This window comes from Euwallacea similis, chromosome 17 (genome assembly GCF_039881205.1).
Source record: "Euwallacea similis isolate ESF13 chromosome 17, ESF131.1, whole genome shotgun sequence".
In the NCBI taxonomy this organism is placed as follows: domain Eukaryota; kingdom Metazoa; phylum Arthropoda; class Insecta; order Coleoptera; family Curculionidae; genus Euwallacea; species Euwallacea similis.
In genome coordinates this window covers 1,634,220-1,653,157 of record NC_089625.1, presented here as the reverse complement: position 1 = coordinate 1,653,157, position 18,938 = coordinate 1,634,220, and the positions used below count along the sequence as shown (strand labels likewise).

Sequence of the window (18,938 nt, the reverse complement as noted above, 5' to 3'; positions counted from 1 at the left end):
ATCAGTTTTTTCTATGCATCGTTCAAATATTGGATCTCGTTAGATGCTAAATAGCTGGTTAACCTATACTGGTTAACATAAAAAAATGTTTCAAGTACTTACTTGTACCATCCGATGGCGACAGCGGTGAGTCCTACTGTTGCTGCTGCGCTAATACCAGCAACAATAGCTATGACGTATACTCCAGCGGTGTCTTCTTCTGAGTTCGGCTTGAAAGGCACCATTGCTACGTCTTTATTGACAAATGACCTGAAATAATTATCAGTGGTTTTAAAGTGTCCCAAGTTTTAAATACAAGTGTAAACGAATTTCTTATTATTTTCGTTTCTTTTCTGGAATTTTACAGGGCGTATCAAGAAATTCCTCGTCAAGAGTGCTTTGAAACAAATTTTGTTTACTGCATGTATGTATGTCGTAGCTATGTTTAACTAGTTAAACTTTGACATTCAGTGTATGAATTAAGTTACGATATACAAGCCTTGTTTGCAAATGTTTCCACAGCACTTTTGATCAAGAATTTATCGATTTACTTACTCTAACTGTAATTCCTCGTCAGGAAGAGTCTCTTGTTGATGTAGATCGCTTCTTGAATTCATCTTTGGTTTTGATATGACCGAAGGAGTATCCAATATGTACGAATGAACAGGATTGTGCACCGGTTTAATTGTTATCGTATCTTCTAAAAAATACAACTAATAATATAGGTAAACTACTCAAGATTAGGTTAATTAGTGACATTTTAGACTCATTTCTTAAAAGTGGATCATTTGGAAGCTATTCCGTTATTACGAAATTTTCGGATCATGAATCGATTTTGACGATTTCGTGATGATTTGATTTTTTCAGCAAAGTATAAAGTGGGCAAGTAAGTATGACAAAAAGAAAAACATTCAATAAATCTATTTTACGAATCTCATTTGGAAAAACATAAATTAGAAACGTCACACTTTTTTTAGGCCCCTTGTATAGTTTCCTATGATTTTAAAATATGCCCAATACTACTTTCTATAACTGAAGTATTTAACTTCTTGTTGTAAATCCAATGGTAAAACATTGGCGGCCAAAAGTTAGCATCCAATCTTGTAATAATCGCCCAATAATTGGCATCCCATATTTTTTATTCGGCTCTTGTTCTTATTTGAGTGGAGCATGCAAAGTAGACTCTTTTGTAATTCGCAGATAAAATGTAGTCTGTAGAGTCAGTTTACTCGCAACGAAGTTGAAAGGTGGAAAAATCAGGAAAAACTAAAAATGGATCATTACGCTTTTAAGAATGGGTTTTATTACCAACGTTAAAATTCAGGTTGAAGTTTGCAGATAACTTACGAAATCCATAAGCATCCTCTAATTTATTTGCTACAGGGTCTAGGGGTTGAAACATGGGAAGAAACTAAAAAAGGGTAATTACGCGTTTGAAGGTGAAGACCCAACTTACCCGCATAGAGTTTCGGGTTCTAGTTAGCAGAGGATTTATGAAGTCTATAAATATTCTCCAACTTACTTGAAATGCGGCCTAAGAGTAGGAGGGGACTAAGCTTTTCACTTTTTTTTCAACAAATGTGTGTCGTTTTATTCTTTTTTTGATGTTACGCTGTGGTCTCGTAAAGACGAAAGGTGAGAGGGTGGTAGGATGGTCTATTGTAAGGTTAATTTATCCCTAAACTTCCTAACAAAACGGCGACTAAAAATAAAATGTTATTTACTTTAAGTGGTCGTTTTATGTAATTTTGAAACACGCGCGTCACCTATTTCCATACTTTCAGAAATTATTCAACAAATAATTGGATACGTTGGCTTTTATTGGATTTTTAATCTAATTGTTGATCCTGTTCGAACCTGAATAAACTAAACTTTAATTAGCGTTTTCCATTAAACAAGTACTATTTAAAAAGTCTAGTTAAAAATATGAAATAATTTGCGGAAATGAACCAAATTTTTTCATGTATGAGATTAGTAATATTGTTACTAAGTTGTATTATATTATGCTACAATTTTCCGAACCTTTACCTAAATAAATTACCAAGAAAATGTGAAAAAAGTACATGACGTAAAATTTACGACACGCGACCGATCATATACTGAAGGATGCGCCCGTTCGAAGGTTAAAGGTGAAGGCCCAATTTACCCAAGTCGAAATTCGGGTTGTAGTTAGGAAATAATATGTAAAATTCATTAAATATATTTTTCAATTTACTTTCGATAATCTAAGGGCGGAAAGGTTGAGATGAGTGATTACCCTTAAAAAAACTACCAATTTTAAGGATTCGGTATTCATGTTTTTATTAAGTACGTGCTCCATAGAGTTCCTATTTTTTAATTTTTTAAAAATTCTTCAAAAATATACTGGGGCTACTACTGCGGTCAAACTGGAAGGGGTATTTTTTATTTTGGTCTTAGGGAAGAACATGACAAAATACTTATAGATTGGAACATCAGCAGCTTACCAATTTAAAGGCCGTTTTAATATATGTTATGTGAAATAATAAATTACAATTATCGCAAAAAAATATTGCAGAATAAACTTCAGTTTTATTTTTAAAAATTTCACGAATACCCAAAGATTATCAATTATTATTAGTGCAACTCCAAAATTTTATGGAATTTTTGATACAAATTTGCGTTGATTACTAATCTTAAGAATATACCCGTTATGACGTCCTAGTTGACGTTGCAAATCTACAGGGTTAAAATTATTTCGGAATCCACCGTTTAATTTTCCACTCTTGTTATGCCTTAAAACAACGACGCACTCTAAACTTTCAACATCCACTGTGACATATCGTGTATACCCTTAAGATTAGTAATCACCGCAAAAAGTACCCCCCTCCAATAAGATAGTCAAAATGCCCTTTAATCTAAATTGAAAACCTAACTGAATGGGTATATAAGTACATAAGTTATAATATATAAATCAGTTATGCAAAATGCCCTTACCCCCACCCCTAAACTAAAATGACCCTTAAACCGCCATCTTCTCAATTATAATTTTTAACTTGAAAACTGTTTTTTTGAAAAATCTGAACTAAATCACATATATATAGAAAACCCTCACTCATTCGCAACATTTTTTTCGTTTTTTTTCCTGCTAATTCTAAACTAAAAACGATTTTTAAAATTTCAAAATGGGATCAATCTTTTTCAGAATGGGTTGTAAGTCTAGTTTTTTCTTCTAATGATGGGCATTTTCATGGCAAATCTAAGTGTATAGAAAATGTGTAACTTTTCAGGCTGTGCCTTACTGAAAAATGCAAAAACTCAATTTTTGATATATTTTTTCAATACCGAATTAAGTATTTCGGCATAAAATACCATAAATAGATATTATTGGATTATAAAAAATTCATTAAATGCCCAAAAAAGTCGAAAATTGTGGCGAATGCGCGAGGGTTTTCTATATATGTGTAATTTTTTTCAGGTTTTTCGAAAAATCAGTTTTCAAGTCAAAAATTATAATTGAGAAGATGGCGGTTTAAGGGTTTTTTTGGTTTAGGGGGTGGGAGTAAAGGTATTTTGCACAACTGATTGGCATTAGAGGGTTAAAACTTATGTACTCATGTGCCCACAGTTAGGTTTTCAATTTAAATCAAAGGGAATTTTGATTATCTTAATGGGGGTACTCTTTGAACTAATTATGGCATAAATGTTATAAGCTCCAGAAAAAGCATTTATCAACTTTTTTACTCAGTTTCTCATTAACAAAGCATTTCCGAACTTATGCTTACGTGAAGAATCTACCTTAAAACCGAACAGGGAATTACTCTGTAACCTACCGACATGCCAGTAATTAACACCGTGCATATAACATCAAGTTTTCATCCACAAACTGTCCAGATTCCGCTATTATGTATATGAGAAAACTAGCAATTTCACTTAAAAATACAGCATTTTCATTTTATTTGCATACTACAGAAATGCAAATGCATTTTTTCCATGTTGCGACAGTTTCCATATCGTGTTAAAATTAATAAAACGCGCTGCATTATGAAGGCCAAGAAACGCAATTTAAATAATAATTTATGTATTTAAGTTTTACGCATTATTTTAATTCATAATGCAAAATTGTTACCTGTTTGCACAATTTCCCCATAAAACCTCGGATCCGCAGGCTTGACAGCGAACTCATTTGGATTCTCCACCACAGGAACTTTATTAAAATCAATGGTTTGAGCAAATTGCTCTCCTTCCTTGAACGTATAATCGTCATGTCCATGATGCATTTCATGTTTGTCTTTCTCTTTCGACTCCAAGAAGTCGTCGAAATTGAACTTAGATTGGAAATCCGGGGCCACAAGCCGAGGGAAGAAAGAAGGGGAGAAAGTCGGTTTTAGAATTGGTATTCGTTCTTCTATCTCTTCTTCTTGCATTGCTTCTTCCTCGTCTCCCTCTTCGGTGTCATCGGTAGTGTAGGGATTACCAAATTTCTAAAAACAAAACTTCGCTACAACGGAAGTAGACATCAACGAACTACATAAATTTCTCTCATTTCACCTTTTTTTAAAAGTCTATGGCCTGAGGTACGTGTTTCGCAAAACAAAACAGCATTTATTGCGGGGTTTAAATTAAGGTAATTTTCTCTTGCAATTTCTCTCGAATAAAACTTTTTTGTATTTGGGCACAAAGGGGCCTTTGTGAGAAAATTTGCATTAATAGGCACGATAAATCGCCAGATGTGGTAATTGTTGCATACACTAACTCTAGCAGGAAGTTTACGAAATTAATACCAGATTGTGATTAGGGTGCGATATTAAACTTGAGTGCTGATGGCGTTTCGACCCATTCATTATTATTTAAATTTATAAAAAAAACTTGGGCGGATTTAAGAGAGACCTTGAATGTGCAAGTTCAGTGAAAAAATATAAATTTACCTGATCGTACATGTTCTCTATCACAATCCTTGGGAAGCTTGTAAGTATAGGTGCACTATTATGTAGCCTGAGTTCGCTTAATTCCTCATCCTCTCTTTCAGAATTGATATCATCGCGATAGCCCTAAAAATTAAAATGTCAATAAAATAAACCTAAAAATACCTCAAGTAGCGGCGAAGTGATTGACGAATTAATCTATTCCCTCAATAACGTGAACGAATCAATAATCGAATTCTTCTATTCGGGACAAAAATAGTAAACTTTCAGCTTAAAATACGAAAGTGATTAAGTTGTTATGCAAATGGAATTATTTCATTTGGGAAATGGGTTCCGGCGCTTGCAGTGTAACATTTTTTATGCATTAAGTGTGTAATATAAGGTTTTATGAGACAAACTAGTTTACAGCCGAGCGAACTTTTTTGCCAAGACTCATGCAAAAAACCGCACGTGTTTTAAAGTTTCTCTATCCTTCCTGAATTAATCTCATAAAGTGCATGCTGAGACCTGCCACGACTTTTTGCCGACTTCCACAAATTGTCGTGGTGGCCTAAACATGCACTCCACATTTTAAAATCTCCAACGGTTTAAACTAAGATCAACTACCAGAGAAAGAGAGAGAAAAATCTTTATTTCACAAGAAACAGGCTATCGACCTATTGGTCTTTCTGCCCAGGTTACAATTAATTATATCTTTAATGATTATAATAATCGCAACTGTTAAACAAAAAAGTCAAAAAAAGGTGAATACGTTTTTCAATCCGAACCAGAGTTATGCTCCAAAAGGGTCGTGGGAAGGGAGAGGTATCAGGATTGTGTCGTCTGTCTTATTAGGCAGAGGATGTTAAGCATGGTCCAGTTGTGGTGGCTGTCTTTCCATTTTGCTTGCAATTTTAGTAGTCTTTCTGTTATTTAAGTTGTTTGTGCCCGTTTGTACAAGATAAGAGTTTGTTGGATGGGTTGCGAAGAAGGTTTCCGGGGTGTCTTATTTTTGTAATTAGTCTTACAAGGGAAGGGACTCAAGTGCTCTTCCCCCCGATTGTAATGAAATTTTGCAGAGAAGTGGTTTAGACCTATCTACGACTAGTGATATATATTTTATGTGCCATCTTCAAGGTTTAAGGAGTGAAAACTACCCCCAAAGTATCGCCAATTTTTTGTTCTTTGACGATAACTTTTGATCCCGATGAGTTAGAACAACAAAAAAAAGCGAAATGTTCCTTATTCAATTTGTCATCGACCTGTTAAGGTCTGAAAAAAATATCTCTTTTGGCTTTTTTTTTTTCGAAATTTCATTTTTTTTGCCTCCTTTTTTACATGCGTCAAGCTGTCTCGTTCAATTTTTTTACCATTTTATGGAGAAAACCTTTCTCGATAGAATGGTATAAAGCAGAGTTCGATACCATGTTTCTAACAAAAGTTATAATTGTTTATGTAAAAGTGCGTGCGCCATGTTCGACCGCTTATAACGTCAGAACTATAGGTCGCAGAAGAAAATTTTTCATAATAAAAAAGACTTTATTTAATGAGTATTAAAGAATTGAACCGTGAAAAATATATTTTCAATTGAAAATTAGATTAACATTCTCTCTGTAGTTAACAAGTATTATGCGTTATGCATCAGTGCAAGGCATTTTTCCATATATGAATAATATACGAATAAGAGAATATTTCATTGATATCTATGGATTATACATATGTTTTATAGTATTGATATTCATAGAAAAAATGTTTAAAACATAAATTTTATTATTTATGTGAAATTCTTAGGTTAAATAGATCTAACCCTTTTGTACACATATGTAAAAACATCTATTTTTACGACAAAGTCGAGGCACAATCAGAAAATCTTTGAGTTGTATGTAGTGATAGTGCTAATATTGTTAATTAGGTTTGGTTTGTTAGTTTAAGATGAAAGAGTTGTGAGGGGGCTGATGTTGCCCCATGTAGGACGCCTATGTATGTCGCAACCTGGTTAGAAGTATTTTCGTCAATTATTCGCAATAGTTATCTTCATGCAATTCTGATATTTTATGATTAACGTCTAACTACCCTTTGTCGGTACTTGTGGGAAAGGATAGCCGCCCTTTGTCGGCATCTATGGAAATGTACTGACCAAGTATTATCAGTACCACGGTAACGTCATAGGTGGTGTCATAAGTTGGTAATTACTTTCTAGCCGGGGTACGACACTGTTTAATTACCCTTAGTTTAGTATTTAAAAGTGCCCCGAATCTAGAGAGCTCTCTTTCTTTCGTGTGGCTCACCAGAACTATTATTCGCAAGTAGAATCCAAAGTGTATCCGTTAATATCAATAAACCCTGTTATTCAAAAACTCTAGACAACTTTAGAAAAACCTACATTTATATTTTATTTATTTTTATAATTTATGCGACCAAGTTGCAGTAGTTGTATGTTCTTGGCGTAGGAAAAATGCATGTTTTAAACTACCAGTTATCCCACATTGTTGGTTAGTATACGGTCTAGTAGTTTCCATTAGACAAAATGCCTGAGGACCGAAAAAAAGCAAAAAACAAATAGGAACTTATTAAAGAAAGGGAAATAGAATTAGTACAATGCATAAAGAGATTAAGGAAAGTCTTTTAATCCCACGATGAAATTTGTTACTCGACAGTAGCATATCGCTAAGGGATTAAAAGACACTTTAGTCTCGAGGTATATAGGATTATTCAAATGCGCTATTCACCATTGGGATCTCGAAAACTGAAAAATACGAAGTCGGTTAAATTTGGTTAAACTTGCGCATTTGTATGTCCAACAAAATTACGTTTAAAAATTCAGGATATTCCCAGTTTCCCGAAATATTTGAAAAAATCTCATATACATATGAATTAAGAGTTTTTGTTTTCTCCTGAGCTTTTCTCATCATCAGATTTTATTGCGACTTTTCAGATTTGCGCGTCAACATTACCTTAATTTTTGAAATATCACTAAAAAGAGTTGTCTGAAGATTATTAAGCTCTTAAAGGAATTTGAGGTCAAGGGGGTAATCATCACAAAGAAAAGGCGGCGAAAATGGATTTCTAAACCTTTTCATTGATTCATCAATTGAAAAAGGATGGGGTAAGTTCGGATTGCATGCTGTTAATTATAAATACTTGTCTATATTTAAATACATGTTCATATATAGGGTGTTCCAAAATTTTTGTCAAGCAGTTATCTTAAAGCCTCATAGAAACAGAAGAATTGTCTAAATACAAAAGTTATGACACATAGCCTGATTGTAATTTTAAGCATACAAAGGTACTCAAAAAAGTTTCATAGAATTCCATGTTTTTATTTTAAATGGAATGCCTTGTATATTGTTGTATTTTTGGATTCATCTAAAATTTTTAACATTATTTCGTTTAGAGTATTAGAAAATATGTCCAAAATTTGATTTTGAAAGTACTGAAAGTCGTATCTTTTAACAAACTGTTGTAGACGCAGATGGAGTTGGGGAATTAATAAAATGACATATGATGTACATAAAATACATTATTAGTAAATCTTAAGCTAATCAGAAAATCCGTCTCTGATTTTTAATCATTTTTGAATAAGTTTTTCCTTATAATTAGTAAATATAAACTGTAGTTTCTTTGAAAACAAAGTAGCATTTTGTCTAAAAACTTAAAACCCCAAGAAGAAGTACCTTATTTCAAATTTAAATAGTATTCAAGATATCGACAGTTAAAATACAGCATTTTTTGTACTTGCGTCACGTAACTTCCTAAAGCTTTGTATATGGCAAAATGGCTTTAACAATCCTATCTTGGTTTTTCAAGATAAATCGGAATACTCAATTTGACATGTATCACAAATTGAAAAAAAGTATAAAAATCAGTTTAGTAAAAGTCCCTCACTTATTGCCATCTTCTCCTCCCCCTCATCTCAAAAATTACCCTCACGAGTAAAGATTTTTAAAATTATTTTTCTCATGATTCCTAAGTGCTCAATTAGCATTTTAGAGAGAAAAGCAATTAATTCCATTCGTAGGTGAGTTCAAGCCACTGTACGCGGACTCAGTAAGTTCTTTACACTGTACCACGAAGCAATCGAAAATGGACAATATCCAGTCGGGTTTGGTAAATTTAGTTTATTAGCCCTAATATTAATGTCGAGAAATAACAATTGTTTTTTGAATAAAGATTTCATCTTACGGTAATGAAATAAAAGTTTGTGTAATAATACTGTCCAAAAGGGCATAGTTGTTTTTTCTTGGCACATGCCCTACTTGTGATGCTGTGTTGATTTTATCGTTCTGGTGATAATAAAATCGAGATTAGCAATGATAATGGGGTCGTTAAAACTGAATGAAGCAATTACTTAACAATGCTTAAGTTTCGCCTTTAAAATTCATAGCTTTAGTGCCCAATTACTTGAGATCCTATTTTCTACAGTACTTACTTTACAAGATATTACTAAATGTTCTTAGGTGTATTATTTTCTTGAAATACACTTTATTAAAACCCACTTTCCAAGCTTATACCTGGTGATCATTTTCTGAAATAGGGTAATGTAAAAATGTATTGTGTAGTTTTATAAAGTTTTATAACATATCATAAAATATGTCGGTCGTAACTTGTTACGTATAGCTTTTATTATATCTCGTCTCAAGGCCCTTTAACGATTCCGAAAACCTTCCAATTATATTGGAAATTCTGATTTTAATATTTTTCAGTTATAAAATTTCACCTTAGGATAGTTTTATGGCTAAATCAGTACTGCAGTAAATTTAGTTCCAATTTGGATTTCCAGTTATACATTGTGTCTGTAAATTTCTTTGCCAAATTTCAGAAGATGATTACTTGGGTCATTTCCTAAAGAAAAGTTCATATGAATATAGTAGGTCTGCAAACGTTTCGTTTCCTAGATACATGTAGGACGGTCAAAAATCAAATTTTTTACATTTTATTTCCCATCTTCAGTTTTTCAGATATTAAGTTGAAACTTCATACATGCCGAGGGCGCAGGCTCGGAACAACTAGATTTTAAAAAACTGTTGTTAAAACCTACAGAGAGACCTTTTACGGAGCCAAGCTCCCTTTTACATCATATTTATATCTTTTGTGTTGCGCGTACCGTTTCTTAAATTCAAATTTTTGTTTTTCACTTTTTTTTATCACCTTTGCTATTTTCGAGCTACTTGGGAAAGTGGCAAGCAATGCGCGATTTTTTTCTATTCACTACGCTCAGTTCCATACTTTTTTGTGTAAGTTTCTAACTACGGACAAATTAGGACAAAATTGTGGTGTTTTCTGTGATTTCGACAAATAGGTCGAAAACAGATGCAGATACTAAAAATACACATGAGACAAAAAATTTGTAAATTGAACAGAGTTCGAATTAAAGGAACCAGGCGGCCAGTGGTGCATGATAAAAAACTTTGAAGAGGTGAACAGAAACTTCACTGCGAAAGACAAAAAAGTGCCTAAATCGAACAAGGTATTCTAATTTTAGGAACTATATGCGCACCATTAACAAATTTTTGGGGTGACAAAAAGGGGCCTGATCCCATAAAAAGACCACCAATTTGATTTTTTGAACAGCTTAAAATATTTTAAAAAGTCGATATGAACAAGGAAAATCCATATTTAGGAACTTAAGCGTTTATGGACTTATGTTCATGTGAACAAAAAATGACTTCCTAAAATGATCGAAGCGTAATCATGTCTTGCAGTTTGGCAAAGGAATTTTTAGACACCCCGTATAATGTGTAAGAATTTTAACCAATAAAAATCTCAATCGGAAAACCTCAAATCTTAAACGAAATTGCTGAAGCTACTGCATATAAAATGCAAAACTGCAATAATTATTACCCTAGCAAACTCAATTAACAACTTCCCAGCCTCGTTTGCGTCTCAAAGTTTCACATGCAAGCTGGAATTTCTGCTCGAAAAATACTAAAGCTCGCGTAGGGTAAACCAGATGGTTTAGAATATGTCTAGCTTTGCCAGGCAATATTTTTGGAGTTTAATGGAGAACAAGAAGCTATAAGACAACCAAGCCTTGGAGCCAATTAAGAATAAGATTAAAACGGAAGAGAAACGTCTAAAGTGCTAAAGGAATTAGCTGCGATGATTATTTAGAATTGGAAATTTGTACAGTATAATTGGCTTTAGGTTGATATTCGAATTTGAGCGAGGGGCTTTTAATTAAGTCTTTAAATTAACGGGTTTTAGTTGCCCTTTTGGTGAAGCAATATTGCGGTAGTTTGTCTGAAATTGTAGCGATGTCGGAAATGCACAGCATAATGTTCCCTACATTCTCTTCATTTTAACCATTTACACCAAGAAAATGCCAATAAAGCTTGAAAACGATGTAATGTTATCTTATCGAATATATTAGTAAGGAAGAGGTCCGTCACAGAAGTTCCCATAGGGTAATTTTCCTACTTCGATGTGATAATTATTGTTTACTGTTGTTACATCATTAAATTGTAAATATTGTTATTAAGACACGGTTATTATACAGGGTGAGTCAAAAAGGCTGGACCAACACGAAACTGGAGATACTGGTCACCAAAATATTGTGATCAAGCTTAACATGGCTTATACCAATGTCGCTGATTTAAGAAACACCGTATCTTCAAAGTTTAAATTTTATTCTGAAATTTTTCAATAATTAAAAAAGATTTGAAATTGCAAATCTTAAAATTGGTAGTGTTATGCTTTTTGGCGTGAGAATTGCGAATTTTAAGATTATTTTGATGTTGCTCCTAGAGGATATTGGTTCCACCATATTATTTAAGTAATTTGAGACATATTTTTTACCTGTTGAGCCATGCTTGAAGCAAGTCGAGAATTTAAAATGAACGCTCAATTCTACAGAGAAAATGTACTCTTGTTCAAGTTGTCTAAATCTATAGGTTTTTAAGTCATTTGCATTTAAAAAGTTCAATGTATTTTGTTATGATTTTAGGACATGGTACATGAAATATACTTAGAATTCGATGCAGAATCCAAAAATGAAATAAAAAATAGGTGTTTCCTTTTGAAAAAATGAAGTTGGTGATCGCAACTTATTTTTGGATCACCCTGCATACATAAGTTTACCAACAGAAAAACCGCAGCCAAAAATAAAAATCGACGTCTCCGAGCGTTTTTCCAAAAAACAAACCCCTGAATTTTAAACGAATTTATTCCATAGTTTTCACTCTCACTGTATAAGAGAGCACATTAGCGCACAAATTCAGTTAATAAGTTATGACAATGAATATTGAACTCTAGGGATTTCGTGACACGACATTGTAACTTTGAAAATTACTAGGAAATCAGCACAACTACGCGTAAATGGAATAAATTATATGTAAGTCCGGAGCTGTACGTGCTAAAAAAAAATTCATCAATATTTTAAAGGTTTTGAGAAAGCAAAACAGGGCACAATTTAAGGCTAAATTACACGATTTCTTCCAACTCGATACGAAGGTATAGAAATTTCAACAGGAAACACAAGTAACACCTCGTCTTTGATATTTTGATTCTCTCAAGTTATTCTACGGGCCTAAGTAGTGAGATTACAGACGAAAGACGAATGTTTTGACGCCTTCTTCGTCACTACTGGCCTGTTTTCCGTGACATTTCTCGTTAAAACAGGATACAAATCCCGGGCACGTAGCAGACATCTTCCAATACTTGAAATTGCATGCATCCATAAAGTTTTTTCCACTTCTGGACCGTATTTGTCCACCGAATGAAAATTTGAACTAAATTTTCTGGAATTTGCATGCTTTGAATTTCCTTCATTCCTTGTTACCTCTTACCTTCTCATCGTCTTGATATTTTACGTCTTCCTCCTCAGCGGGTTCAGGATAAAAGCGTCCTGACGGGTATTCTGGATCTAGAGGTTGTCTCCTATATTGTGCTATTTGGTCGGCTCGATCTGCAGTATCCCGCATATGCTGAAAACCATCTCCTAAATGTAACAGTCTGTCCAGGAAGTTTTTATTATTTCTGAAAATAAGATTGAAATACAATTTATCGCAGTTGAGCGAACGCGTAAATATTAGGTTGTTCGGAAAGTAATTTCGTTTTTTCCCGACAGAGGATTTAATGGTATTTTTTTGCACTTAACCTCACACTTAAGCCATATAATTTTTATATGCTTTGAGAGCTCATATAACAAGGCTTGTGTGTGAAACATTTCAATTAATTCTACGCAGTAGTTTTTGGTTGGTGCCCTTTTAAATATGGAGAGCGATAAGCAGCATTTTCGACATATCCTACTGTTTTACTACAGAAAGGGTAAAAATGCTGTTCAAGCCAGAAAGAAATTGACCGATGTGTATGGAGAAGGTGTGTTGACAGTACGCCAGTGTCAGAACTGGTTCTCTAAATTTCGATCTGGCAATTTTGATGTCGAAGATGCACCACGTTCGGGAAGGCCGGTTGAAGCTGATAAAGACGCCATAAAGGCATTAGTTGATGCGAACCGTCGAATAACAACACGTGAGATCGGATTGAAGTTAAATTTATCGAATTCAACAGTTTATGACCACTTGAAAGGCCTGGGATTATCCTCGAAGCTCGATATATGGGTTCCCCATGTTCTCACAGAGAGAAATCTGTGTCGCCGCATTGACGTCTGCGATTCGCTTCTCAAACGTGACAAAAATGATCCGTTTTTGAAGCGCATCATTACTGGGGACGAAAAATGGGTTGTATACAACAACGTCAAACGCAAGAGGTCATGGAGCAAAAAAGATGAATCGACTCAAACCATTTCCAAAGCCGATATTCACCAAAAAAAGGTGATGCTGTCTGTTTGGTGGGATTTTAAAGGAATCGTTTTTTTTGAGCTTTTACCGGATAACACAACGATTAATTCGGAAGTCTACTGCCAGCAGCTGGACAAACTGAAGGATGCACTTCAACAGAAAAGACCCGAACTAATCAACAGAAAAGGTGTAGTGTTTCACCAAGACAACGCGAGACCTCACACAAGTTTGGTCACTCGCCAAAAGCTTTTACAGCTTGAATGGGACACAATGCCACACCCACCATATTCTCCAGACCTGGCACCATCGGATTATTATTTGTTCCGGTCACTCCAAAATTTTTTAGACGGTAAAACTTTCATCTCAAATGATGAGGTCAAAAACCACCTCGATCAGTTTTTTGCCAGCAAAGACAAAAAATTTTATGAGCGTGGAATTATGCTACTACCAGAAAGATGGCAAAAGGTGTTGGACCAGAACGGCCAATATATAATTTAATAAAGCATTTGTTTATTATACGAAAACTGTCATTCATTTTCACATAAAAAAACGAAATTACTTTCCGAACAACCTGATATTATGGAAACACTAGTAGCGTGGTAGAAACACATCGCAAACTCTATTTTAATTAAAATCCACTTCAAATGGCTTCAATCATAAAATTTAATTGAACTGCTCGAAATGTGAATTTATTTCAGCGAATAAAATCTTCGAAAGTACCAGCTTAAATGCAATTGGTGAAATTGAATTTTGTGGCCATTATTTTCGATTAATTTAATTCAGTCGATGGAAACTCGCTATGTGGAAACCAAGGAATCAAAAAAAGTCTATGTCCACTTTTTTGAGATTTTTTGGTATCACGTGCAGTTTTGGGTGAACAAAAATATTGACGTTTTAAAGAGAAGTTCCAGTCAGATTGGATTGGAAATATTTCTAAGAGTGATTTTTCAAAGTGGTTATTTCTTTTGTCTGGAAATACTGCTAATAACAAATAACTTTTTAGGTGCGAAACAGAGACTTTCTGGGTAAAATTCATTATTTCCAGTGGTGTTGGTATTTCGGCAAATCGCCAAATACAAAAAAAAATGTGTACCTTTACTTTCTGGTAAAAATTACCCAATATACAGGGTATTTTCTAAGTGTTAGGCAAAAATTTAGGGGGCTATTTTCTGAGTAATTTTAAGCATTTTTTGTCCTTTGACGATTTTATGAAAAATGCTTTGTTTCCTAGATATAAGGCCATAAATGTTTATTGACTAAATTTTTTATCAGGGCATTTTAGTAGGATTGCTCGCGAATTTTTAATGGAAACATATGGAGATCGCTGGATTGGCCATTATAGCCAGCTAGATCCCCAGATTTAAACCCTCTCGACTATTCCCTATGAGGTCATTTAAAATCATTAGTTTACATTAATCTAGTGGGAAATATGGAAGGTTTGAGAAATTGCATAATTGATGGGTGCAGTTCAATAAAAAACAGTCATGGTATTTTTGAAAGAGTTTGGCTGTCAATGAGAAGATTAGAAGCATGCATCCAAGCTGGTGGCTCTCATTTTGAACAATTATTGTAGCTTTTAATAAATTTCATGAAAAACATTTATCACCTTGTAACTAGGAAACAAAGCATTTTTCTAAAAATCATCGAAGGACAAAAAATTTTTAAAATTACTTAGAAAATAGCCCCCTAAAGGTTTGCCTAATATTTAAGAAACACCCTGTATATAGAATATTATTTAAGTATGTGGCCAAACTTCACACACACAAAAATGGTGATTCTTTGAGTTATTCTAATACGAAAAATTTATATAAACATAGGTTCAGTAATGCTTCATTTTTAAGATAGAGTGTCAAACTTTTTTTTAAATCGTTTTTTCGTAAAAATTTTAATAATCTGTTAGCCGATTTTATTGACATTTGGTGCTGTTATTTATAGTTATTATTTTTATTTATGGGCTACTGACTTTTTTAAAACTTTTATATTTTTTTCGCATTAAGCATAGTCATGGCCAGCCAAGTCACCAGATTTAAATCTATTAGATTTTTTCCTTTGAGGTATTTAAAGTCCTTCGTTTACAGAATTCCGGTAAGCATTGAAGAAGAATTAATTTAACGGATACGAAATTATATAATCAGAAAAGATATACGCCTGGAATATTTCAACGTGTTGGGTAACTGATGTTATGACGAGCTAATGCTTGCAATGAAGTTAAAGGAGGATATTTTCAGCAACTATTATAAGTTTCATGTTACTTATTGTTAGATGTTTTTTCCTTAAAAAAATTGTTTACCATTTGTTTAAGTGCCGTTTTAATAAAGCGTTTTTCTTGTTTGATTTTTCTTAAATTTCCGGGGTTACGCTTGTGTACGTCATTAGCAAAAGGAGACAAACAACTTCTAATTTAAAAGATTCCTTTGTACTACATTAAAAAATGTCATCAAGTTTAAACGTCATATTAGTTTGTGTTTTCTTGTTATTTAGGAGTTTTTTTTTTTAACTTTAGCACACCGTATTTTGAACCGGACCTACGTATGTGTATATTAACTTTTCGTCTTAGAATCACTTAAAAAAGCACCTTTTCAAGTTACACTACGTATTTAAACAACACCCTTTATAATAGATTAATCCGAATGATTTAAATGTGTGGTAAATAATTGCAAACCACTTACTTATAATTCGACAATTTTCTGGACAAAATTGCTCCCGCCTCCATATCACGATGGGGACCTTCCTCCAGGGGATCGACTCCAAGGCCGAGTCCGGTTTTGGCCTGTGTCAACGGTGCTCGATTGCCAAAGGGCCATTGTTCATGAATGTCGTCGAATTCTACGTTTCTCCTATCAAGATCGTTCAGATATTCTAAATATTGACGTTCTGCAATGAAAAGAGAAAATACTGTATTGTGCAACTGGTAATACCTTCTGAGGAGCTATTAATATAAAGTTAACCAGTTAATTGGCTCGACTTTCAGTTTTCTGAAGGACATACCTACTAAGAGGGGTTTCGTGTTTAGTGGTTTTTTTAAGAAGTTTTCTCTGAGTTACCTAAGATTGTGTAGTACGCAGTATTTTAATGAAAAATTCAATTTAATTTAAGTTTCCTTGAAACTCGACCGACGGCGTAAAGTATTTATTCAAGCGGAGGAGATTGGTAACAAGTTTCTGTAGGGAACTTAGACAAAGGAAAATATGGTCTCGTTCATGAAGAAAATTCAAAAAAGATTATTCCCACGCGAATCTTTGTGGTAATCGTTAAAAGTAATAATAACTAGTGTTCTACAGAGTGGGTCAAATCTCAATTAGAAAAATTTAAGTGGCCATAGAAGTCAGAAATATAAAAATACAAGTTACATACATGTGTGATTTAAAACTTCGTTACGCTTATCCAGGATGTTAAAGATTCAAATTACAGCTCCCACAGATTTTGAGATATTTAAGTCACATTTTGAGCACATATATATTATAATTTTAGGGCGTCTATAATAATTCGGTTTTCCAAATCACAGCGAAAATTCGCAGGGTGACTATTTTTCTGTGATTAAATCCTCCTTTACTATCCCAATAGTTTTTGTGATACGACACTGGCTGATTACATTCTAAAATGTGATATCATTACTTAATTTAAAAACTTGTTTGGCTCTCGAATTTGTCTCGTAAACGTAACCGCTTTCGTGCTTTTTGAGAAAATATGCATGATTTTTTTAAATCCTTGATTATTGACCCAAGCCGATGTATTTTTCACGTTTTCATGTCTAACATTAAAAAGTTTTCAATTACTGCAAATTTTTAAATAAGCGGCAGCGACAGTTTTTTACTCCAAGGCAATAAAAAAATATTGTATACACATAAAAAGGATTTAAATCGATACGAATTGGAGAACAAATGATCCGCTGGACTATGAATATCGTTGCGGCAGTAAAATTTGCTATTTTTTGCCTCGTGAAACATATAACGATTTTTTAAACGTCTTTACCTTTCCGGCTCTGTATAACACGTAAATGACATACTACCGGCACGTAAATTATCAATTACGGGTATGTGAAAAGTAAACTGGGAGCGCGTAAATTATAAACTATGGCGCGTGGAAAAAAAATTAGGGGCACGTAAAAAACTACGAACACGTGATGCTGAATAAAAAAAATTAAAGCATTCATTAATTAGATTTTAGAGTTCGGTAAGACGTAGTGAGGTTCGTTGATCCGTTTTAAAATTACGAAATTTTAAAAATGACCCAAAAATTTTTTAAAAATCAAAAAATATTTTGACCTTGTTTGGAATGACGAGCAATTTATTTCAATATAACCGTAGGTGCCATTCAAAACGAGCAAAAAATGCACATAACTTAAAAATTACACGCATTCACTAATTAATTGTATTAACCCTCGACAGCCTTTTAGCAAATGCTGGTAATAGAAAATCATGCGAGCTGACGATAATATATTATTTAATATAAGCCCTATACAACCTGAAAATGGATGTGGGTGTGGTAGTCATTGATTTTGCCCTTTAAAGCAAATCCTCTTAAAGTTTCCGATGAAATATAATATTATCCCGTAATTAGCAGTTTCCTGGATCAATAATTACCAGCCTGCAAATAATTAGCGTCAGGCTTCCGTTGCTTTGTCAATGCAATTATTATGGGTGCCATCCATGGTTTTCGACCTGAATTAATGCGAATATAACTAAATAGCACTATATGGGACATATTTGATTAACAGCGATTGATGAGTTTCTATTAGGTATGATTGATGGTGGGATGACCACCGATCTTAAGTTCAAAGCTTTTTGCCCGTGCAGCGAATTTCCCCCAGTTTATTCTGAAAATTGAGTAGTGCGGTATACGGGGTGTCTTGAAATTGGGTGGGCAAAATTAAAGAGCTAAATATTGAATAAAAATGTTACTAAATATTATAGTTTGCTGTACAAGCCAGTTTCTAAACACGACTCGTTATCGAAATACTGAGTGTTAAAGTTTCAGATACTTCATAGATTTATTTCGTAGCTCTTTTTTAGTAATTAAATTGAATCTTCATACTTTCAATAATCTTTAAAATCCGCACGATTAAGACTCCTAAAAAAAATTAAGTTTTCATTCCGATTTCCTTCCAATTTTTCCACTTATTTTTAACGAACACAGATTAATTGAGAGCAAACAACTCTGAAGGTAGCAAATTGCATTCCTATCTTAAAAAATATCACCCTGTAGATTTAGAAAACTCAAATTTTCAATTCAGTACCTTCCAAACTCTAGAACTTATAACGATTGAGAAAAAAGAATTGAAATTAAACTTTAACACCCTGCATATCCTAAAGTTGCAGGAAGTAAGAATTCAATTTGCTGCTCTTAGAATTTGATCATA

At 33.6% G+C, this 18,938-nt stretch overlaps 1 protein-coding gene across 2 annotated transcripts in view; it reads right to left on the bottom strand.

The window, feature by feature from the left end:
* LOC136414245 (protein cab-1) overlaps window positions 1-18,938 on the bottom strand; it is a 57,887-nt gene that overhangs the window by 14,587 nt on the left and 24,362 nt on the right. For both annotated transcript variants that reach the window (XM_066398147.1, XM_066398148.1), the window contains exons 2-7: window positions 16,249-16,453; window positions 12,626-12,815; window positions 4,866-4,988; window positions 4,067-4,421; window positions 535-679; window positions 103-249 (exon numbers count right to left, since the gene is read on the bottom strand). In XM_066398147.1, the coding sequence (XP_066254244.1) occupies window positions 103-249; window positions 535-679; window positions 4,067-4,421; window positions 4,866-4,988; window positions 12,626-12,815; window positions 16,249-16,453 (1,165 nt within the window). The remainder of the gene's footprint in view (window positions 1-102; window positions 250-534; window positions 680-4,066; window positions 4,422-4,865; window positions 4,989-12,625; window positions 12,816-16,248; window positions 16,454-18,938) is intronic.